General features: G+C 42.0%; 1 protein-coding gene across 2 annotated transcripts; it reads left to right on the top strand.

Annotated features, from left to right (window-relative positions):
* The first annotated feature begins 4,300 nt into the window (after nt 1-4,300).
* Nucleotides 4,301-21,696, top strand: LOC101170716 (phthioceranic/hydroxyphthioceranic acid synthase). Of its 2 annotated transcripts, none has more exons than XM_078938276.1 (11): nt 4,301-4,430; nt 6,068-6,160; nt 6,551-6,680; nt 6,812-6,984; nt 8,337-8,451; nt 9,811-9,869; nt 11,180-11,333; nt 11,467-11,627; nt 12,208-12,414; nt 12,526-12,707; nt 14,139-21,696. In XM_078938276.1, exons 3-11 carry the CDS (start codon nt 6,589-6,591, stop codon nt 19,602-19,604), a joined length of 6,609 nt encoding a protein of 2,202 aa, XP_078794402.1. In that variant the 5' UTR covers nt 4,301-4,430; nt 6,068-6,160; nt 6,551-6,588; the 3' UTR covers nt 19,605-21,696. The 2 variants fall into 2 exon arrangements, with proteins under 2 accessions (XP_078794402.1, XP_020568195.1); XM_020712536.3 differs by having other exon boundaries at nt 8,334-8,451.
* Nucleotides 21,697-24,604: the final 2,908 nt, after the last annotated feature.

Here is a 24,604-nt window from a genome sequence, read left to right as displayed (position 1 = left end):
TTTGTGGCCAAATCTTTGACCAATTGTTGGTGATATCCCTAACCTGAGATGACTTTTAACCACTGTGGAGAGGAAAACTCAGAACCAGGGTTTTTAATATCAGTGCTTCCGCTTCGGTTCGTTTGCTGACTGTTATTACATCCCAAACTGACAGAATCCTCTCTGCTTGGTCTGTGATCGTTTGCCTGGCAAACCTAGTACAGGCTTTGCAGTACCATCTGTAACCTCAGAGAAAAGAGAGAATCTGCCGACGTCTTGTTTTGTTGTTCTGGCGGTTCCTCGTCTTGAGGATGAAGCTCTGTGTAGAAGCTGCTCCTCTCAGAGTTCCTGTCAGGCTTCAGCACGTTTGGGGGTTTCTGTCAGTTGAACAAGCAGCAGCAGGAAATAACCTAAAACTGAGTCTGTCTGAAACCACAACTCCACTCTCAATTGAGGTCACAGATACGTGACCACCTGTCATGTTAAATATTAACGCCCCTTGTTTGCTTTTCATTCCTGCTGAAGCCAACATCCAGGAGCTAAACATTTTCATTCTGTTCTTTAACTGATCAGCAGCCTCTCAACTTGTCGAAAGATTCATAGTTAGGTTCAAAATTAAATGAGTAACTTTTTCCCAACTTAGAATTTATTTTTAAATATTCTGTATTTGTATCGTCATCATGGCTTTCTTTTATTCAGGACTGAACTAATGTAGAAAGTGAAACATTTTTCAGTCTATAAATTCTGTGCTCTGAATCTGCTACTTCACAGGAACCATTGTTATTACAGAAAAAGACTGAGAATGGCCTGAATGCATAAGGGGGGTGGGGTTGTATGGAGTGATATTTCTGCCACCACGTTACACACAAAAGTTGCAAATGAAAATACTAAATAGTTGCTTTTCAATTTTCTTTTTTTGTGCTTTGAATTTTTGTTTTTGCTTTCAAAAACTTTTTTTGCGTTTGCGCTGCCATCAAACAGCTGCTGATTGGTCCAGATTCTAACCAATCAGGTGTCTCTGTCTGATATTGACCGGGCTTGGAGGCAGACATGGACTTTGTGTCGGTTCTGTTTGAACGGGATTCTCCCGTTTTCAAATTCGGGCCCGTTTCTCTCAGAGTAAAACCCAGAAGGAGCAGCAAAGCACCTCAAATAAAACCAAGTGTTGTATTTATTTATGTCAGTGTAGCGACTAACGTGTTTAAAATGTCTGCAGCAGAAAAAAATGTCTGAGCTCCGACTCTGTCCAGCAGGAAGTAACACTTTTTAAGATTTGTATCTGAAATATTGTTTTATTTTCATCAATAAATGTTAAAATATTAAGAGAAAATAGCATTTTTTCATGAGTAAATGTTTTTTTAACTTGGACAAATGCTCACGAGTTCTGAAACACAAGACACTGTGAAAATTGACATAAAATTTAAAAATGCTTTTTCTGCTAAATACATTGAGTCTCCTTTAGCGAGCTGTCATTCTTTTGCTTATTATTGCTGTTCATCTAATCCCAAACACTTGCGCAGCAAAAAATAATATGTGCTTTAAATCTTTTATTGTTTTGTTTTAACGAACAGATCTTGAAGAAAATCAAGCTTTTTACTAATATTGTGCTCCAGAAGATTCACATATCTCACACACAGGCCTGTTGATATAGTGTCAGTAGATAAATTTTACAGATAATTTACAGTTTCAGGAGATCCTCGGCCATAAATTCAAAAATCTGACCAAATACAAATTAATCAATGCTAAAAAATGAAGAAAGCATGAATTATTGTTAAAATTATAAAAAAAAGTACAAAGAGACAACATTGAGGGCAGTGTTGCCAGATTGGGCGGTTTTGGTTCTAAATTTGCGGGTAAAAATGGCTTTGGGCGGGTATACATATTTTGGGCGGTTTTAGGGTCGATTCGGCGGGTTTTTCCCCTCATGAATATATAACAACGGACTACGTTAGGCTGGGTGCCTGTTGGAGTCTTATGTACTGAAGCTGCGTGTACGCACCAGGCAGTGACGATAATGGGCTCCGTCATTAGAACCTTTTGGGGGGGTGCAACGCCCCTCCTCTTAGAAATTGTGTTCTTTAAAGGATGATACCGCGGTCGCGTGTGGGCGGAGCTAAAGTTATGGTCTGATCGCTGCATGGAGCGATGTCTGTTTACATCAATGCATGGTAGACACTGAGAATGTGGAGAGATCAAGTTTATTATTTTGAAGAGTTCTACTTGGTAATCATGTTTCCATGTTTGAGTTCATAAAATCATCCCAGGGAAAGTCTCTGCTTCAACTTCCGCAGTGAAAGCTGCGTCTTAATCTGACGCCCGTGTTTCCATCTTTGACAATGTCTGAAGCCAAAGCCCCTCCCCTGCCTCTCTACCAGCTTTTCCTCTCTACCTGTTCACCTGTTCACATCCTCTGCAGCTGAGAGTTGTTTTCCCCTGCGCTCCTCAGTGTGTCCTACACAGAGAGCGGAAAATACGGTCATCATAGCAGCAGGGTGACACGATAGTCGGGGCGCTCTAGCGCAGCACAAAGATGAAAACGCCGCACGCAGGTTATAGCAGGGATAGAGCGGGTTAAGAAAATTAATGGAAGAAGGGGGTCCACTGAAAAAATATTCAATACTTTACTCATTTTATATATATATATTTATTAATTTAATTTATGTATATATATATATATATATATATATATATATATATATATATATATATATATATATATATATATATATTACACAATGATACACACAAACTTGTCACGTAACCCCCCCTTCCCCTGTTGGGCGGTTTTTGGCTGAGTCTGGCGCTTTTCAGATGCCTTTTGGGCTGGAAAACTGACTCTATCTGGCAACACTGATTGAGGGTAAGAAGAACTGGTTCGGTTTCTCTGCCTCAGTAGCAGACGTCATGTTAGATAAATACGGCGATTTGATTGGTTAGATTCTGGACCAATCAGCAGCTGTTTGATGGCAGCTTTGTCACGTCAAACTGAAACTTATAACCCTTGTTCTATCTTACATGACCCCACCCTTACATTGACGTGTTCTCCCTACCATGACAAAGGTGGATAAAGGTGAAGAGGATTTCATGTAATCCATGGACACCAGTAAAGATCATAAATCATTGAAGAAAAAAGGTTCAGAGCACTGTCTTGTGGGTCTAAATGACCCAACTCCCAATGTTAAAGTGCTTAGGATAGCAAAAGGGTTACCTCAGCAAAATCAAAGATAGGAAAAAAGCGAGATTTGACACAACGCAAGCGGAAACGTGTTTTGTAAACGCAAAAACAGTTTTTGAAAACAAAAAGAACGTTTTTTTAAGGCAAAATTTTTCTATGATAAATAAATAATTGATAAGCAAATATTTAACAATTTCATTTGCAACTTCGAAAGTTTTGTGTGCAACGTTGAGGCAGAAAAATCACTCCATCGGGTTGGAGGGATCATGTTCTGTGAAAAAAATATGCTTGCATAAAGTCAGCAATCTGCAGGAAGTGAAACAGCAGGATGGACTTTGTTGTTTCCTGACCTCCCGTGACTGGAAAAGGTTTAGAGACCCACTCCGATCTTGATCTATTTTCAAAATGTTCTCAAAGTTTAATTTGGAGGATGCAGATTTTGCCAAAAAAAAAGAAAAAGAAAAAAAAAAACGGTGTTGTTTTTGTAGGACAGTTTCTGTAGAGCAGCAGGATGTCATTCAAAATTCACCTCTGAGTTGTGGGTGGGATTGTTGGCAACCCAATCCACTCCCTATTGCCGAGAGCTCTTTGTGAAGGTGCTCTCCCGCTAGCTTACAGCCCCAACCCAACATAAGCAGTGCAACAAAAATGTTGATCAATATCTGAGCTGTCCAGCTGTACGGTTTAGATCCAGATTCCAGCTCAGACGAGGAAAACAAAGACGTACATGGATCTATTAGTCTGGAAATGGATGTATCAGAATGGAGCAGAGCAGGGAGACTTTGGTTGGCCCCAGCTCACTAATAAACTTTTTTTAAAACCGCTTGTTTTCATCTCATTGTGTTTCACAGCAATTAGAATAAATAAAAACCAAGAAATGTAATTTTAATCTTAATTTTCTTTGTAAATGTCCTCCATCTCGAGAAAAATGCTGCATGAATTTGTTAAAAACACCATTTTGATGGAGGTGGGTCTGAAAAGTATAGGTTGAGTAAATGGATGGATGTTTCCTGATTTTAAACTGTCTGAGCTTTCATGAACGTGTCATCACCATGCTGTCATGGTTAGTCAAAAATCCCCAAACTTTCTATGGTTTCACTCAGCCCATCTCTGGAGAGGCGGGACTGATTGACTGTTAGTTCTTATTTAGATTTAATATACATATGGGAATTTTTAAGTAAGAACCACAATCTGGAGTGAAAGGAAAACTAAGAGTTTATAACTCTACTAGGACCGTGGCGGACCATGATGTCTGAACCGACAGAGGCATTCACATGTAAGTCATAGTTCTGAGACCTTCTGAAAACTAGAACTGTAGTATGATATAACTCCAATACTTGATTTCTCTTCCTCGTTCATTGATGTTATGTTCAGTTGATCATATAGGATCCAATGACATTGATCACATAATTTGAAGCATTTTTAGTCACATTTTTACACCCAAAGTAAGAGTTTTACAAAAATTAAAAAACATGAAATGCCCACTAAAGTCCCCAAAATCCCACAACCTAAATGTCTGAAAGAGCCAAATTTTATGTGTCTGAAGCCTTTGTTGCCAAAATCTCCTCTTACCTTGCACTGCAAATAAAATATATACAGTAAGAAAAGGACTATTTGCATGTAATTTTCCAAATACGTGCAGCCAGTGATAAACTTTTTTCCTGGCCGCATGGACCCAGAGGAAGGGTTAAGTTTAGGATTACGGGTTACAGTTAGGCTGCGTTCACAGAGGCGGCCAGTTTCAATACTAAGTGAATGGTACAGACGCGATCTGAGGTCCAGCGGCGCAAATGTCTGGCAGCAGTGCGATTTTAGCGCTGTGGTAATATGGTGCCCCTCTGAGCCAAATCGCCCAACAGTACCCCCCGGCTGCCTTTGGGTGAAGGCGGGTACACTCTGGGCAGTCTGTGTCAGGGCCGATGGAGCTGGAGCGATCCCGATCACTATGCCGGCTCCCAGGAGGCGAGCTGGAGGCCAGACAGAGACCCAGAGACCCGCTGCAAGATGGGGAGCCAGCCTGCTCGGGCTTGAACTTTTTTCTTATTTTCATCGAGGCAATAATAAAAAGGGTCAGCTGTTTTTTTCTTCTTGTTTTTATTTTTACCCTCTGGGGTTAATAATGCGGGACAGCAAGCCTTCAAAGTTGCTCAGAGAGAGAACACAAAGTCAAAGAACACATTTGGATCTAAAACTTTAAGTTTGATTTTAAAAACGTGCGGCCAACAACAAAATCCAGCATGTGGAACGCACTTGGAATGCAGCAATGACAGTGATTTATACAAAAAATGAAATGATTTTTTTTTTTTACATTTGTTGTCTTTCATAAGAAAAATGCCAGAAGTACATGCCAAAAAACACGATTTTCATTGGTAGGGGACTTTAAAGACATTATTAAAAAATTTAAAATGCTTCAACCTCCAATGACCAAATGCAATCAGCCCTTTTCAGCAGGTGTAAAAAAAACCCTGTTATGATCATTTCAATTTTTAAAAATGCAGACACACATGGATTGACCAACTACTGACCTGTTTCTCTGCTTCCCCCATTTCTCAAAAGCACCTAGAAACTGTTTCTATAGAAAACAGTATTTGCACTTGTAAGAAACACAGAGCCACCACAGTGACTGTTATGGAAGCTGCTGAGGATATTCGGATAGATCCAAAGCAGTGCAGCCCAGACACATCTTTTCATTTAAAGAAGGCTTCCTTTCTAAGACTCTAAAAGTCTGCCCATCACCTGCTTCCTAACATTCAACACTTTACAACCAAAGACGTTTTCATTTCTCTGGTGTCCAAATGTGAAAATAAACTTCAGTCGAAAACAGCTTGTAAACCGTCGATCACATTTTCTGAGCTGCACATGGACGTGCACACACCACTAATCATGAAATGATGGGATTTCCTGTAAATGCAGGAGGGAGCCAAAGTGAAAGCAGACTTTCTGAGGCTCAGTCCATTTACAGCTGCCATGTGGAGCAGAAGGACGGACGCTGCAGCCTGACACAGGGTGAGTGAAAGCTTCGTTCTGCTCCTTAGAAGAACCGGATCCTTAGGCTTGAATTCAGCTCACTGCCTGTCTGTGTGGAGACTGGCTGACTCCAAGCTGAACATCTCTTCATGGCGCCGCGGAGCACATGCATGCTCACCCTGCAGCTTCACACAATTATTAGGACTATCAGAAAAACAGGTGTCTCAATGACGAACTTTCAGTTTCTTAACTTTGTCACCTTGAGTCTGAAATCTTATTTTTTAAAGATTGTTGAGGTTCTGAATTGATGCAGCCTTACTTTTGTGTCGTAGCTTTGCCTGCTGGGTTGTTGTATTTGCACACACCTTACAGCTGCCTGACGGTCATAAATCAAGGAACACGTGTGAGCTTCTTTGTGCTCTGCTTAAGCCTGGAGAAGGGAGTCTGCCTTTCTGACTCTTCAGAGGATGAGTGCCTTCAAGAAGGAAGCAGGGAGTCTGCACTGTGGCCACTCACGACCTCCTGACCTCACTGATGAACTTGGATCTTCAGACAGAAAGTAAAAGCTCACATTCATTTTTATTTGAATTTGTGGCAGCAGATGTTCTGTCTCACTGTGGTTAACATGGAACCAGTTGGAAACTTTCAGGTGTTTTTCATTGATCTTTAAATGTTGCCTTGCTGACACAGAAGGAGGAAGAGGAGCTGTGACTGTGAGAAGGAGGACCTGATTGAGCAAGCCATCCCCACCAAACACCAAACACACTTCAGACAAGGCATCGCCTCACACTGGGAGCAGTCTGCTCCATCGGGACTCTGCCCCAAAGAATCCAGAGCTGAAATGAAGGCGGCCAAAGGCGGAGGTGAGTCTTCATCAGTGCCTCCTCACAAACTGCAACTGTGGACATCAAACTGGGAACAAAATCCTTGAACATTTTTATAGGAACTGTTTGGAAAGTCTCAGGGTACAAACCAGGTACTTTAATATGTTTGACCGTGTTCCTGAATTTGTGACACATTTAAGGAAAAACTGTAGGGAGGGTGTTTTGGTTTTATTAGATCTCAAAATTGCAAATCTGTCAGGGTCTTTTGATCAGCTGCTGGGTGGATGTACTGGAGAACCCGGCAGAGTTTCACTTTGCTTTGTCTTGTTGCTGTGTTTAGCGGAGCAAGCCCACCGTCCCCTTCCCACAGGATGGATGACCTATCCCGCCAATTCTTTTGACAAAAAAGTTCTGGTTGTTTGGCTGCTGTGATTGTTCTGTTCTGTCTACAGACAAACTGAATATGAACAATAGAGGAGATGTCTGACTTTAAGTTGAGGAATATTAAACCTCTGAGATCCCACACTGCAGCCCTTCATCTCAACCATTGATTGCATAAGAGAACTGGACAGAGTGAACCCTCCTCCTTGGTGTTCCAAACATGAAGTACCCACTGGTTCCAAGAAGCCAAAACCCCCATAGACTTCTATAGAGAAGTAAACTGCTAGTACTGTCATTCTATTGGTCAGACTAACAATTCTTAATATGATTCCTTTTATTTTAACATGTTCTTGATAATCCTTGTATTTTTCATGATTTTTATCTTTATGTAAATCATATAAGTCATAAACTGACTTATCAGATACCTCAATAAAAGTATATGGTCTCACGTCCAATGTTCAAAGCATTTGATTGACACATTCTCCCAAGCCCACTGTCATGTGGTAGGGGTGCGGACTTTCAACAAGTTCACTCCTGATTGGTAAGAGTGGTTACCATAGAAACAAGGACTCAAACCAACTCAGATCAATCACTGCTTGCCTCTGGTGGTTGGTGCCAGTGTTCGGCAGCAGAGCCTCCATCAGTGTGTGAATGTGTGTGTGACTGGATGAAAGGGTCTGTGACTGTAAAGCGCTTGGGACCTTCGAGTAAGGTAGAAAAGCGCTATCTATATAAGTATACACCATTTACTATTTACCATATTGACATCACATGGCTCTAACATAGCAATTGCGACAAATTGGCGACTGAATTGGCTTCATTTGGTTGGAGCTGGAAGTAAACCATCATTTGTCTCTTTCTAGTTCTCATACAGTGAATTATCTCGACCTGTTGTGTGTTCTAACCCTATAATTCTGATCACATCAGCCATGCTGTCTTGTTTGCTGATGTTGGTCCTCTAGCACTTTTAATGAAGCTGTACTAACCTGGTCTCCTGCCTCATCAAGCAGAGGAGGGTCAGGAGAGTGTTTCAGATGAACGCCACACGGGCCTGATGGCTGATGGAGCAGAAGCTGAAAGTCTGATCTCCAGTGAGCCTGGGAGAGACACAACCTCAGTGCCCAGGTCTGTGGGAATATAAGAAACGACCATAACCTCATTTGAACTTCATGTCTAAGGTCTAAGCCACATGTGTCAAACCCAAGGCCCGGGGGCCAAATGTGGCCCTCCATGTCATTTCATGTGGCCCGCGAGAGCATCAAAGTTTTTAATTTCTTAAAATAAAAAATAAATATTGGTGTGTATTTATTCAAATCTAGGGGGAATCAGACTTGAAATATCGGATTGGGCAACTATACATTAGAGCTTAAACACTGTCCACATAACCCAACCTGACAGGATCAAATGTAAAAGGATTTATGCTAGAATAACAAGTAAAAATATGTTTTCTATGCAGCTGGAATTGTCACTTTAAAAAGTTATAATAAATAAATAATAATAGTTACATTTATTTTTCATTACATTTAGTTACATGTATAAGTTATATCTGGCCCTTTGAGGACAGCCACTATGCTGATGTGGCCCTTGATGAAAATAAGTTTGACACCCCTGGACTAAGCCATTTCCTGGTTCATTAAAACAGGAGGTTTGGAAACCCCTTACCCCCCCCCCCCCTTTCTCCACCCACATATTCTTTACAGTTAGTCACGTTTTTTTTTTGATGGTAACAACTCTGCTCTGTGAGGGGGAGTAGTTGCTGCAACTTAAAAAAAAATCTATTTTAGATCATAGATTAGATTATTACCCCCCTGGTAAAATAAAGGTTAAAGAAAGAAAAGACACATAACGTTAACTCCTGGTTAACCCAGAGTCTCTGACACTAAGTTTTATTTTGCACTTTTTCATGTCCAAGTTGAACCCATAAATAGTCTTAAAAGAGTTAATGGAAAGAAAAACTCCATGTGAAAATGAGGGATCATACCAAAAACATGCAACTTTACTTTTTACCTTGTTTTATGATTTTTACTACATTTCTACAGACCGATAGAATGATAGATGTTTAGAAATACATAATTAAAAACTTGAAGGTAAGAAAAACAGTTTGATACAGTAATATTCAAGGAAAACTATGCCTGTTCCACTTTAATTTTTCAGTTTTCATGTTGTAGGCATTTAATAATTCTACATGTCTACTATGAGACTTGATGCTAAACTATATCTGGAAATAATAAAATGAGGAGTTAGTAGAAATAAAGACTATTATAAATCGGTTTTTACATTAGTTTTAGAAAACAAAAGGATTTTTCACACACTATTTCTATTCCCAACAAACATTTAAACCATTTTATTGAATTGTTTATGTATTTTTTTTAAAGGATGACACATTAAAAGTACAACCTAAGTTAAGGAAAGAAAAGAAGAAGATTGGAGTTTTTTGGGGTTTTCTCTCAGACAGTGATGTTGATACTGTACTTTCTCTTTCAGGATTGAGGTGGAGGAGGACAGCATTGCCGTGGTTGGAATGGGCTGCAACTTTCCCGGAGGTCAGTAGAATTTAAAAAATGTCACTTTGATATTTTACAAGCACATGAACGACTCAACAAGAACAGTTTTTACCTTCTGTAGTGTTTTAACCAATAAACTATGTTTGTACCATTCAATGTGAAGCCAAGCAATGTTAGTTTTAGGCCTAATAGCTGAAGAGTGAGAAAAAGGAGGCAGCACTTAATTCCTGGAGTTTAAAACCCTATAAAAATACATTCTTGGAAAAGTTACAATTTTCTTCTCATACTTTTGGAAATCTATATCTTAACCTTAGTTAAACTAACTTTTAGGTTGCTTGTTGGAAACCCAAATGAGACCTGGTCGCAAATTCTGTAAGTCAGCTTTTCAGAAATGAACTTTGACTTGGCTGGTATGTTGATACAATGCTTCATGTGTTAATCAGGAAGGTTTGATGCATTTGTCGTGTTTTACTCTTCCCCTTTCATCTTGACATCATCATCATTACTGTTTTGGTTTATAAAGTGCCTTAACAGAATTTAAAATTGAAACAAAGTGCTGTACATTGAAGCTAAACATAATAAAAACCGGGAAAATCAAATGTAGAAAATATGTGAATAAAAACATCATAAAAACTTGAAGGTAAAAAACATAAAATCCAATGTAGAACTTAAAATGAAAAATAGCAGAGCAAAATCTCACGTGTGACCAAATTCTTGGCAATAAAAATGAGTCTTTAGTAGAGTTTCAAAAACATGTCTGCATTAGAACCCTCCATCAAGTTTACAATGATGTTTTTTTAATATTTATAGCTAAAACTGATTGAAAAGATTTTACTTGGGTCTTTCATGTCTTGATGATCATCTTTTTGTGGAATTTCAATATTGTTAACAGAATATTTTAGTTTACTTTATGAATACAATCAACTTTATTACTGCTAGTGTGCTGAAATGTTTGAGTGTTTTTAGTTTTTTATAAATCTGTTTTTGGCGAGGGAGTGGTTTAACTCACAAATCATTCCAGTCTCTTTTGCTCAGAGTGACATATTACCAGCCATGTTCCATGGTGCATGTCTTTACATGAGAAATCTTGGTTGTATATAGAATTTAATAAAAATAAATAAGAAAAATTAGGACTGGGTTTGGAAGATCTGTAAGTGAGGTATCAGATACTGTATTTGCTGTATTGCTCTCTCTTTCTTCTTGTGTTTTGGAATTATTTGTACATTTGAACAGACATTACCCAAAAAGAATTGAAAATTATTCTTTTTGTATTTTTTTGGCATTTTGGCATAAAGATCTTCTTCAATTAGGACTTAAAACATGTCTTTGAACACTGTTTCTGCCTGCAGGAGAAGGGATGGAAAACTTCTGGAAGGTTCTGGCGGAAGGCAGAAACTGCTCGGCCACAGTTCCCAAAGACAGATTTGACTTAGCGGGCTGGTATGACCCTGATGGCACCAAAGTGGGCAAATCCTGCACAGAGAAGGCTGCTCTTGTTGACGGGTGTGTGTTTGAGTGGCTGTTTTCTGTGTAAACTTCATAGATATGGCCTCCTTTTTTTGTGCTTTTAAGGAGAAGATCAGTGAGAAATGACTGGATTCAGCAAACTGTGACATTATTCATTTGTGATTTTTAGGTTTAATGATTTTGACAACAAATACTTTGACATCAGCGACACTGAGGCGGAACAAATGGACCCTCAACAAAAACAACTTCTTCAGTGCGTCTACAGGGCGTTGGAAGATGCTGGTCTTCCGATGGAGAAAGCCAGTGGGACCAGGACAGGAGTGTTTTTTGGTTAGACACCTTCCTTTTCATGGATCTTTCAGTTTACATTTAAATAAATGTAGTCTATAAATAAAGTACAACTTCACAAATGAGTTTGCCTTAAGCTGCTACACAAAAAAGAAAACATATTAAAGGTTTATTCTTTAATGTTATTGTAATCCAAATCCAAACTTTCCAAGATCATTGTAACCCAATTCAGATTCCATAATTCTACTTAGGGCAGATTGCCTTTATCATATAGTAACAGCCTATAAAATCAAAGGGTTTTGGGTTGAATTCCTGTACTGAGCAAGCAAAAGGGCACAGTGGGGAGGAAGCTTGCGCTCAGTGAAAGATCAAGGAGAAGATCAAGGCTCGGTAATGATGATTGTCTACAGCGACCAGTTGGGTTTTGAGGGTACAGCAGACGCGATCACAAAAAAATACCGTAACATCTGATTTAAGACAAACAAACAGGCCTGTAGCTGCAGCAAAGAGAAAAGAGGAAGCGGATAAACAAACCAAATCTCTGGAATATCAGTTTTGGGACACTGACACAAATGTGTCTAGATATCCTCATGTTGACTATGTGTTTTTGTGTTACTTACAGGCATCATGAACAGAGATTATGAAAGCAATGGGGGAAATATCCACCCAAGTCTGATAAACCACTACACAGGCACTGGGCTTGCCATGAGCATCGCTGCAAACAGAGTATCCTACAGCTTTAATTTCACCGGACCTTCTCTGACCTTAGACACTGCCTGCTCATCTTCTCTTGTGGCTCTTCATCTTGCTTGTCAGTCCATTAGACAAGGTCTGTAGAGCCTCTCTGGATAACCTCTCTGGCACTGGTGGAACACCACTTAAAGGCCACTTTATTGTTTGGATAAAATAGAGGGAGCCTCACTCTGTTTTATCCCGTCAGGTGACTGTGAAATGGCTGTTTGTGGAGGAGTGAACTTCATCACAGAGCCAAGGGTGTTTGTAGTGCTCAGCAGAGCCAAAATGATTTCCCCTGAAGGGACCAGCAAGCCTTTTTCCAGCCAAGCAAATGGCTACGGCAGAGGGGAGGGCTGTGGGGTGGTTCTCCTGAAACCCCTGAAAAAGGTAAAACTTGCAGTGTACGAAGACTACACATGGTTTTGTTTCTGTATATTTTTGGGGTGGCAATTTCTGTAGTTACTGTGAAAACTATGAAATTTAGAAAATATAACTAGCAATAGCCAAACTGTACTTTAAGATCCATCCTTTCTAAGTTGAATGGCTGTGACCAGTGCAGCAGCTACCGAATGTCATATGTGGATGCTGCCACATTAAAACCCCCCCAATACACACTTACATACAGGCACATTATAAAAAGCCCCATCCACCCTTCCTCAAGCTAACTACACACCCACACAACACTTCTTTTGTGTTTAAATGTATAAATGTCATTATTTCTTATCTGATCTTTGATATGGCCCAACAGAACATCTTTGTTGGCCATTTTCAACCATGTATTGCCTCAATGAGTCCCCAATTTTGTGCTCTCTTTTATATCAGATGCATCATCAACCTCACGTCTGTCTCCTTCACCTCTTGCCTGTGTTCTTCTTCACTAAATCAAATGGCCAAGCAATTATTTCATGTTTTAAATATATATTAAACATCTTGCTAATGCACATTTTTTAAAATTAAGAATACTATTTAAAAATGACTGATTTGGTATTAACTGGCTTTGCCCTGAAGTTCGACCATTAGACCAACCTGTTTCTTTCCACCTTCTGTCCTGATTCTTTCTCCCTTTTTCTCATATTCCTCTCCATCCTCACAGCTGTATGATATAACTTTGTTAGGAAGATTTTAAAAGAATACAGTGACTAAACGATATGTAAAAATAGAAATATTTTTAATTTTAAATTATATTTTTGTTGGATATCAGTTAATGGTGTGATAGAATAGAATAGATTTTTTTATTGTTGTCAAACATCTCCAAATGTTCAATGAAAATCCAAAGTGATATTAAAAGCAAAAGGCTGTAAACTAAATAGTCACTCAAAAAACAATAATTATCCAAACCTTTAACAATATAAAAATAAACAAAAACATAATCTAACCCACCATCACATTCTCCCTACTTCTGTCCATAGGAGCAGCTTTTATCATTATTTAGTGCTGTTACAGTGGAAAATAAAAATGTTTCAGTGTTTTGGTACATCTAGTTAAAGAAATTATTTAAAACAAGATCAAATAAATGAAATATTAAAACCTCTTTAAGGAAAAAAATAAAAAAGAAGCACCACTCCAAAAAGAGCAGAACATGCCGTCTAAAACTGGTACGTCAATGAAAACAATCAACAGCACACCCTCGCGCGCGTCTCCGTGAGAGCGTGCTCCAGCACGTAATGTGGATGGACTGAGAGGTCTTAAGATCTTACTTTAAATTGTTGTCCTTGCTATCCCAACGTGGACATGCAATACATCATGAATGGATTTCCATGTCATTCATTTAATTAGCAATTAGCATCATCTGCTTTTTGTGGTATTATCAACCAACAGGCTCTGGAGGACCATGACAACATATGGGGCATTGTCAGCAAAACTGCGGTCAACCAAGATGGACGTACAGTCTCCCCAATTACCAAACCCTCCATGACACAGCAAGAAGAGCTACTGCGTAAAATCTACTCAGACTCTGACATTGCTAATGTCCAGTATGTAGAAGCTCATGGAACTGGTACACCAGTTGGAGACCCAACAGAGGCCCAAAGCATATCTAATGTGATTGCTAAAGCCAGACCTTGCGGTTCAGAAGCTTTGTGGATTGGATCTGTGAAAGGGAACATTGGACATACAGAGTCTGCAGCTGGAATAGCGGGGGTCATTAAGGTTATGCTAATGATGAAGCATGAAACCATTGTTCCTTCTGTTTTTTACTCTGATGAGAATTGTTGTGTTGATACTAAGTCCCTGAACATAAACATTCCCGAGAAAACAGAGCGATGGGAATCTTCCAGGGAAAGAATTGCAGGTGTGAACAACTTTGGCTTTGGTGGAACAAATGCACATGCTATTATCAAGCAACACATCCAGTGCTCTTTTAAGCAAAAGTGTAATGAGAGACCTATGAAATTCTTTGTCATGTCAGCCGGTTCGTCAAAGTCTCTTGCACTGATGATTGAAGACACTATTAGACAGCTTGATGCCCACAAAGAAACTGATCTAGATTCTCTGTTGTACACATCAGCTTGCAGACGAAGCCACCAAAAACACAAATACAGAAAGGCTATTGTGATGTCATCTGTTGCTGAACTGAAGGAGAAGTTGTGTGCCAGTGTAGGCCAAAATGTCAGGCCAGCCCTGTCAGATCCAAGACTGGTTTTTGTGTACTGTGGAAATGGTGTCAACTACCATGGTATGTGCAAGCAGCTTTTGAAAAGTGAGCCTGTGTTCAGAGAAAGCATTGAAGAGATAACTAAACTCTTCCTGGTTTTCAGCTCTCTAAACATACTGGACACACTTGAGAGTGATTTTCAAAGTAGTGGCTTTAAAAACCCTGATGTTGTTCAACCACTACTTTTTGCCATCCAGGTTGGCATCACCACCCTGCTCAGGTGTTGGGGGGTCAAGCCTGACGCTGTGCTTGGACACTCTGTGGGTGAAGTTGCAGCGGCTCACTGCTCTGGACTCTTGTCTCTAGAGGATGCCGTAAAGGTCATTTACTTTCGCAGCTCAATGCAAAACAAAGTCAATGGGGGAAAGATGCTTGTGATCAGCAACATGGCGGTCTCAGAGGTGACGTCTTTGATCTCTCAGTTCCCTGGGAGAGTGAGTTTTGCTGCTTTCAACAGCCCACAGTCCTGCACCCTTTCAGGTGATGCAGATGCAATTGAAAGCATCCACAGGGAGCTAAGCAACTCAGATAGAAGCAGAACGTTGTTCCTTCGTTTTCTAGATGTCCCTTCTGCTTACCATAGCCACATGATGGATCCAATCCTGCCAGGAATCAGGGAAAAAATTCCTTTCCTCCAAACTGGTATCCTTGAAACAGAGCTGTACTCAACAGTGTCAGGGAAAGAAGTACAGCAGGGAGACTTCTGCACAGGTGAATACTGGGCAAGAAACATTCGTGAACCTGTTGCTTTTGAGCAGACATTAAAGGTGGCAGTGAAAGAAAACAGAAACACAGTCTTTCTAGAGGTAGGACCAAGAAAGGCACTGCAGAGAAACATTATGGAAACTCTGGGGGACAACACAGCTGTTCTAGCTTCAATAGAACCACAGAGAGAACTAGAATCAACAACTTCTGTGTTGTCTAAACTGTTTGAACTAGGCGTTGCAGTAGATTGGAACAGTTTTTACAGAGGCTATGAGACGATACCGCTGCCATTCCCAAGATATCACTTTGACTGTTCAGACAGAGATGTTGTCATTGCAGCAGCAAAGAATAACAAAGGCAGCTCTCACCCTGTGCTATGTCAGACGGGAAGCGAAGAGAACCTTTTCATCTGTGACCTCACATCTGATACTACTTCCTACTTAAAAGAGCACAGGCACAATGATGTTCCCATAATTCCCGGAGCATTCTACATCGACTTGGTTTTAGCTGCATTCTTGGCAATCTCTAGACCAAAGGTACCCCTCAACTCACTGCAGATCTGTGTCAGCTTTCACAAACCATATTTATTAACACAAAATTCTCCCAAAATGAAGGTGCAACTGACACAAAAGGAGAATGAGACCAGCTTCACTGTTTTCTCCTCATCCACAGAGTATGCTTCAGGCTCAGTGGTTTCAAAACTAGAAGACCTGATTGAAGAGCCGTGGATTTCACTCAGCGCTATCCGCAAACGATGCACATCTGTACTGAACTTTCAACAGTTTTATTCATATCTGTCTGAGCAAGGCTTCCAGTATGGAGATGTCTTTCAGAATAAGGCAGATGTTCACCATGGGAGGGATCTGATGGAGGCTTTTGCAACTGTATCAATTCCAGAGGAACTACAGCCACATTTGCATGAATGCTTCATTCACCCTGTACTGTTGGATTATCTGATGCAGCTTCTCCCTGTCACAGTGAAGCACATCACAACTGACAGAGTTGGATTTCCTGCCAAAGTAGGAAGTCTAACAGTGTTTCAACCTTTACAAAAGGAGATGATCATCTATTTGCGGGCAACTCATGTGGGAATTGACCACTTTGAGGTTTGTGGATGCTTTGCTGACATGAAAGGAAACGTGCTGGTAGAGGCCAAAGATGTGATGTTCAAGGACCTCAGCAACTACTCACACATTGAAGAGTACTTTTACCACAACTCTTTCACTATTGTCCCAGAAGGTTCTACTGCTTCTCCTCCTCCAAAGGCTTTGGTCTTTTCAGATGAATTAGGGATCTCAGAGGGTCTGAAACAACATTTGGACCAAGAGTCTAGATATGTTTCCATCACACATGCAAATCACATCGTGAATGATGGATTTTTGTCACTTTTGGCAAATCTCAGTATTACAGATATTGAGAAAAACTTTGATGAGGCATTGTTCCTATGGTACACAGAAGACCTCACATCATTGCCACCTGATTGCCACCTCCTGCAAAATCTGCCGAACTGCTGTGATGTTTTTCGCCAAATAGTTGTTGAGCTGAGGAAGTTTAAATTCCCCCATGCAATCAGAGTGGTGACTTACCGTTCATCTGACATTACTGTAGATCGCATAAGTCCAGGTTTCGTTTTTGCTGGTTTGACCAGATCCTTTGCTGCAGAGATGTCAGATCTTTCATTTCAACTCATCGACATGGGCATGATTTCCCCAGAGAACATTACTGCTCTCTCTGAGGTCCTAAGAAAATATCCTTGCAAGAAGTTCCCAGAGTTAGTGGTAAAAGATGGGAAAATCCTAAGACCATCCATTGTCCACTCTCCTCTAGATTTCACTGACGGAGCAGAGGGAAGTTGCATCTCTGCAAATTCTGAGCCTTTCATTCTCCAGACCAACAATGGCTATAGAGTGACTCAGCTAAGTGCTCTTCACTTTGAAAAGGACCCTGGACCAATCTGCAACACATTTGTTGAAATCAAGCTCAGTAAAACCTGTGTTCATTCATCTGATTACTTTCCTGTCAGTGAGTCACATTTGAAAAGTGGCCAGACTCTTTACTGGAACAAGCACTCATCTCAAAAACACAAGCTGTTGGCCCTTGACTTTAGTGGAATCATCACAGCAGTTGGAAAGGATGTAACAAAACTTAAAGTGGGGGATCACATTGCCTCTTGCTATCCAGTGGTTGCAGCTGATAAGGTCAGAGTTCCTGAGACTGTTTGCTTCAACACTGAGACTCTTCCATTTCTGTGTGAGACACCATGTGTTTCTTTCTTTGTGCTTGCATGGCACATCCTCCATCCACTCTTGAACAGATCAAAACTGAATCTGGGGATCTTGTGTGCTAAACCGCAGGCTGCTCTTGTGGACGTCTTGACACAGATCGCTACCAAATTGGGCTGGAATGTAATTGTCAGCACACATCATGAAAACTCTTTTGACAGTCAGTTGGATGTTCTTGTCATTGTGCCACCCTTTGACGAAACCATGACTGCTAGAATAGCTGACCTTTCTGGACTTCAAGTTGTTGTACTTCTCTGTGAATCTCAAGTTAAAAGTGCTTTGGTTCAGGATTTTTTCCAAAGTGTAAAGGACAGTGTTTATGTGCAGACTGTTCAGATGCAAGAAGTTCTGCAAAAAGGACAGCTGAGTGCACAAGGGCCGCATGTTCTTCAGTGGCTGAAGTCCCTCAGCTTGGAGAAGTGTGCTCCTGAAATGATCCCTTTTCAAAATGTAAAATCTGAAGCCATAAGCACCCATTCAGAGGCCTCCTACGTCAGCTCAAAGAAACTGTCTGTGGTGTCTCTGCAGGAAGATGTGGATGGGAACACCTCTGACATTCCACTGCTGCCAACAAAGAAGCAGTTTTTCAAAGAAAGAGCAGTTTACATCGTCACCGGGGGTGTCTCTGGTCTAGGCTTTGAAACAGTCAAATTTATTTCACAGAGAGGGGGGGGCAACATTGTCAGTCTGTCCAGAAGCAAGCCCTCAGCAGAGGTGCAGCAGAAAATGTATGCTCTGGAGAAGGAGCATGGAAACTGCATCGCTAGCATGCAGTGTGATGTTTCAGTCTTTGAGAATTTGCACATGGTGATCACCGCCATTGGACAGAAGTTCCCTGGCTGTCCTATCAGAGGAGTGTTTCATAGTGCAGTTGTCCTGCATGATGGGATCGTGGAGGCTCTTAACAGATCTCTTTATGAGAAGGTTTTCAAACCTAAAGTGAATGGGGTGTTGAATTTACACCATGCCACACAGCACTGTCCACTGGACTACTTTGTGTGTTACTCTTCCATTTCTGCTTTCCTGGGAAACCCATCACAATCAAACTATGCAGCAGCCAACTCTTTCCTCGACATGTTCTGCCATTACAGGCGTCAACTTGGGCTGCCAGGACAATCCATCAGCTGGGGGGCACTGAAATTGGGACTGCTCCACAATAAGGAGCATTTGCAGCACATTTTGGAAGTTTTCGGCATCATGGGGCTTGAACTGGCTGAAATTCGAAAAAGTTTAGAGCAGTGCCTCATACTCAACCGACCCCAGCAGGCTGTTTGCAGGTTTAACTTCAAAAACATCAGCTACAACGTCTTCTCCCACAATAGCTCCTTGACCATGCGCCTGTACGCCTTAGTCGAGGAAGCTGTTCGGAAATCCAGACAGGGATTTTTTCAGACCAAACAAACCAACTTGATCCCACCAAGAGAGTACATCACAACTCTGCTCAGTGAGACTCTTGGCTTGGACAAAAGTGAGGTGAGAGATGAGTCTTTTCTTTCAGCCTTAGGCATGGACTCCATGCAGGCCATGACTGTACAGAACCTGATCCTGCAAGAGAGGAGTGTCAGTCTCCCTTTAGTGAAACTTTTGGATCCCACTGCCACACTCTCAACTCTGGTAGCTTCTTTAACAGAGTCAGAAATGTAGTGTCAAGCAGTCATCATCAAATGTGGGACACTTGAAGAAAAGTGTATGTGTCTGTTTTAGTCAGTTGAGGGTCAGTGGGTGGGAGTGAGCATTTTTGCTGCAGATGTCAAAATTCCTTGAGAGAAAAAACAGATTAAAAATCTAACAACAAAAAACAATACAAAAAACTGAGGAACCATATTACTGAACTAAGGGTTGTACAGTGGTGTCTCTGTTGTTCCTGGTTTAAATCCTGACAGGATCCTTGCTGTGTGATGCTTGCACGTCTTCCCTGTGCAGATGAGTTTTATTTAACAGATGCACGTCTTACTGATTATCCCACATGAAGTTGCTGTCGTTGTCTGCTGATGATCTGATGATGGACAAACAAGAACATGCACTTTCTGCTACTAAATGACAGTAGAGCACCACTAACACAATGTGCTTTATGAGCAAAAGACATCATTCAAAGTTACCTTGAATAGAGAAAGTTGGTCTTGTAAGTTAGATTTCTGTTTCTCAGAGGGCTGTTACCAACCAAGTACCCACATTCCAATCCCTAACTTGGTTGAAATTAGGAAGTGCCAAAGTGCCCTAAAAGACCAGTAGAGACAGGGTGCGATTGGGAGCAATCCCCTCATTGACCCCTGTGTCCAACTTTACAGCAAAAGTATTTAGCTGCATGGCTTCAGTGATCTTTTGATAAATGTTTTTCATGAGGACTCTGGGATGGGAGCAAATCTGTCATATTAATTGTATTAGAACTTCAATGTGTCTAGATTTAGGGTTCTGTTTTTTTCATCCCACCAAACAGCCGTTTTTTATTTTGTTGTTGAGTTGGGTGGAGCAAATGCCAGTTTTTTCTGCACAGAATCTATTTGGGTGACATCAGAGATCATGCGTTTAGCGCCCTGTTTTTCAACCAGAGTGCCACAGTTAACTAAAGTAAAATGAAAAATCATCAGGTGTGCCATGGGAAATGATTCACCAGATCAGACCTCAAGACACGTTGATAAGAATGACTTTATATTTTTGTTGTTGTGTTTTTAACATTTTCGGTTGGTGGTGTGCCTTTTTGGTGTTTAACAAGGAAAAAATGTAACTTGCCTCAAAACAGGTTTGGCAAAATTGTGCTCAGAAAGTGAAAGTTGTGACCAACAAGATTCTACACCAAAGGGAATCCCTCCAGGAGGCTTTTATTATGGAGAAAATGTGCATTTCAATGTTCTGCCAAAGCCATATTAAGACAAACAAGAAATAAAAGTCTGCTTGGTGGAGCGTAGGTGAAGGTCTGTTGGGGGGGGTTCATGGGGTGGCAACCTCAGAGGTGGCCTGCAAAAATCAGGATCACAGAAGTTTAGTCATGTTGAATTTGAAGGAGAAACGATGGCAAGGCAGCTTCAGCCAGAAGCTGCAGGTCATCAGCCTCTCTCTTGGTCTACAGACGTTTGCTGCCATTCAGATTTCAGGCATGGTGACATTTGTTAATTGTAGTTGTTGATCAACAAATGAGAGGAAATCTGAAGCATTTGCAGCCAGTTGTGGCAATTTTTTCAAATTTAAGATGTAGAGTTAAAGGGAAACATGCAGAATCTCAGAAAGTGAAAGTTGTGACCAACAAGATTCTACACCAAAGGGAATCCCTCCAGGAGGCTTTTATTATGGAAAAATGTGCATTTCAATGTTCTGCCAAAGCCATATTAAGACAAACAAGAAATAAAAGTCTGCTTGATGTTCTGGCCTTTGCTAGATCCATCAGTGACAGACAGTGAATCAAGAATAAAGAATCAAGGTTAAGCAAAATTATGATTTAGGTCAGGTTTAATTACAATAAATTATTATTATTATTATTACAATTAATTATTTTATTACATCAGGTTTAAATAAGTTCAATGAATATGCTTTATTCTGCCAAAAAAAAAAGTCTTATAGTTATGTTCTGATAAACTCTTGCAGTGGAAAGTTTTCTATTCTTTTTCAGGACGATTCCAGAATTAAACGGTTAACTTTATTTTGAAATGAAAAAAACTGTTTTATTTTTTCAGTCTTGGTTGTAATTTTTATTTTGGAAAATTTAAGTGACTGAATAAATATATATTCTTGTAAATTAAAATTGAGTGTTGTCCTTAATTGCACTTTTGTTTACTTTTATTCTTCTTTCAGATGTTTCTTGTTATGATCCCTAGAAGGAATTTACAGCCTTATGGGTGTTAAGGTGAGCGGTAGGACCCCAAAGCAGAATCTGACTCCGAGGGCAGTTAAACAGTTTTTATTCCTCACAGGACAAGGAACAGAATTGGACAGGCAGCAGAATCAGGGAGCTAAACTGGAAAACCACAGATATGTAGAGCAATGGAAAAGTGATAATCCGGCATGGAGAAGCAACAGGCTCAGGCATTTAAAGACCTTGATGAGATGAGGATCAGGTGTGCCATGTAGGGAGGCAGCAGGGAAAAAGTCAGCCACGCCCACCTGGTCACACTGATCACAACAGTGCCCCCCCCTCAAGGGACGCCACCCGGCGGCCGACCAGGCCTGTCGGGATGACGGGCATAGAAGTCATCAAAGAGAGCAGGGGACAGGATAAAGGAGCGGGGAACCCAGGAACGCTCCTCCGGGCCATAACCCTCCCAGTCCACGAGATACTGCAGACCGCGACCCCGTCGCCGGACATCCAGAAGGCAGCGAACAGGAAACGCCGGATGATCATCCACGACCAGGGCGGGAGGAGGGGGCTCGGCCGGAGGGCTGAGAACACTGCAGGAGACAGGCTTCAGGAGAGACACATGGAAGGAAGGGTGGATGTGCATTGAGGCAGGCAACTTAAGACGGACCACCGAGGGGTTGATGACCCGGTCGATCTCAAAAGGGCCAATGAACCTCGGAGACAACTTCCTGGACTCGCACTGCAGGGGAATGTCTCGTGTGGAAAGCCAAACCTTCTGACCCGGTTTGTAGTCCGGGGCTGGGACCCTGCGGCGGTCCGCCAGAGCACGGTTCCGAGAGGCAGTGCGGGAGAGGGCTGCCCGGGTCTCGTGCCAAACACGACGGGCCCTGCGGAGATGGTCCTGGACAGAAGGGACGGCCACGGCTCTTTCCTGAGAGGGGAAGAGGGGAGGCTGATAGCCATTGGACGCCATGAATGGAGAGAGACCTGTTGCGGAGGAGACCAAGGAATTGTGTGAATACTCAATCCAGGGAAGATGAGTTGACCACGAAGCAGGATGAGTAGCTGCCACACAGCGCAAAGCCGCCTCCAGGTCCTGGTTAGCCCGCTCAGTCTGGCCATTGGTTTGGGGGTGGTATCCAGAGGACAGGCTAGCTGTGGCCCCAATGGCCCGACAGAAAGCGTTCCACACCCTGGAGGTGAACTGGGGGCCTCGGTCTGACACAATGTCCTGGGGCAGACCATGCAAACGGAATACATGCTGGACCAGGAGGTTGGCTGTCTCGAGGGCAGAAGGGAGCTTGGGAAGTGGCACAAAATGGACGGACTTTGAAAAACGGTCGACGATTGTCAAGACTGCTGTGTTACCTTCAGAAGGTGGAAGGCCAGTGATGAAATCCACAGCTATGTGGGACCAGGGTCGATGAGGAACTGGGAGTGGTCGCAGAAGACCTGCTGGTGCTCGGTGAGAAGCCTTACCACGAGCACAGACAGAGCAAGCCTGGACAAACTCCCGTGTGTCCGCAGATATGGAGGGCCACCAGAACCGCTGTTTAAGCAACGTCAAAGTCCGGTGTATTCCAGGATGGCAAGCCACCTTGGAGTTGTGGCCCCACTGCAGCACAGAGGAACGAGCAGATGGGGGAACAAACAGAAGACCTGTGGGACATTCAGGTGGAGAGGGAAGGTCCTTCAGAGCTCTCTCAACCTCACGCTCCACCTCCCAGATGGCAGCACCGACAACACAGGAGTGAGGTAGGATTGTGTCCTGAGTAGTATCACAGGAGGCTGGCAGCTCGAATTGCCTGGACAGGGCATCAGGCTTTAGGTTGCGGGACCCTGGGCGGTAAGTGAGGGTGAAATTGAAGCGTCCCAGAAAAAGGGACCACCGAGCTTGACGGGGATTCAGTCTGCGGGCAGAACGGAGGTACGACAAGTTCTTATGATCTGTCCATACCAGGAAAGGTTGAGATGTTCCTTCCAGCCAGTGGCGCCATTCCTTCAAGGCCAGCACAACTGCCAACAGCTCACGATTCCCCACGTCATAATTCCTCTCCGCAGGAGACAGTTGTCGGGAGAAGAAAGCGCAGGGGTGCATCTTCCGATCTGAGGATGAACGCTGAGAGAGCACCGCCCCAACTCCAGATTCTGAGGCGTCCACTTCCACCATGAACTGAGCTGTAGGATCAGGATGAGACAGTACAGGAGCAGAACAAAAAAGATTTTTCAACTTAATAAAGGCTGCCTCAGCTCCTGAGGACCAGGAGAAGGGTTCTCGTACAGAGGTCAGCTTGGTCAAGGGAGAAGCCACAGAGCTGTAGTTTCTGATGAACCTCCGATAAAAGTTGGCAAACCCCAAAAACCTTTGGAGTTGCTTCCTGGTTGTGGGTGTAGGCCACCCTTCTACAGCTTTGATCTTGGCAGGATCTGGCTTGAGTTGGCCCTTCTCAATCACAAACCCAAGAAAACTGACACTGGAGGCATGAAAGTCACATTTCTCACCTTTAGCATAGAGCCTGTTTGCTAACAGCCTCTGTAACACAAGCCTGACATGTTGAACGTGCTCATCAAGAGTCCGTGAAAAAATCAGAATATCATCAAGATAAACAAACACAAATCTATTCAACATGTCACGCAGAACGTCATTGATGAGACATTGAAAAACAGCTGGAGCATTAGTCAGTCCAAACGGCATCACTAAATACTCAAAATGTCCCAGAGGAGTATTGAAGGCCGTCTTCCACTCATCACCCTCCTTTATTCTCACTAAATGGTAAGCGTTTCGGAGGTCGAGCTTGGTGAAGATGGTTGCAGTCTGGAGGGAGCTGAAAGCAGAGTCCATGAGTGGGAGAGG

The sequence above is a fragment of the Oryzias latipes genome, chromosome 20, assembly GCF_053564925.1.
Source record: "Oryzias latipes strain Hd-rR chromosome 20, Olatipes_Hd-rR_3.1".
Lineage (NCBI taxonomy): Eukaryota > Metazoa > Chordata > Actinopteri > Beloniformes > Adrianichthyidae > Oryzias > Oryzias latipes.
The sequence above is the reverse complement of the archived record's forward strand: the minus strand, read 5'-3'. Positions and strand labels throughout refer to the sequence as shown.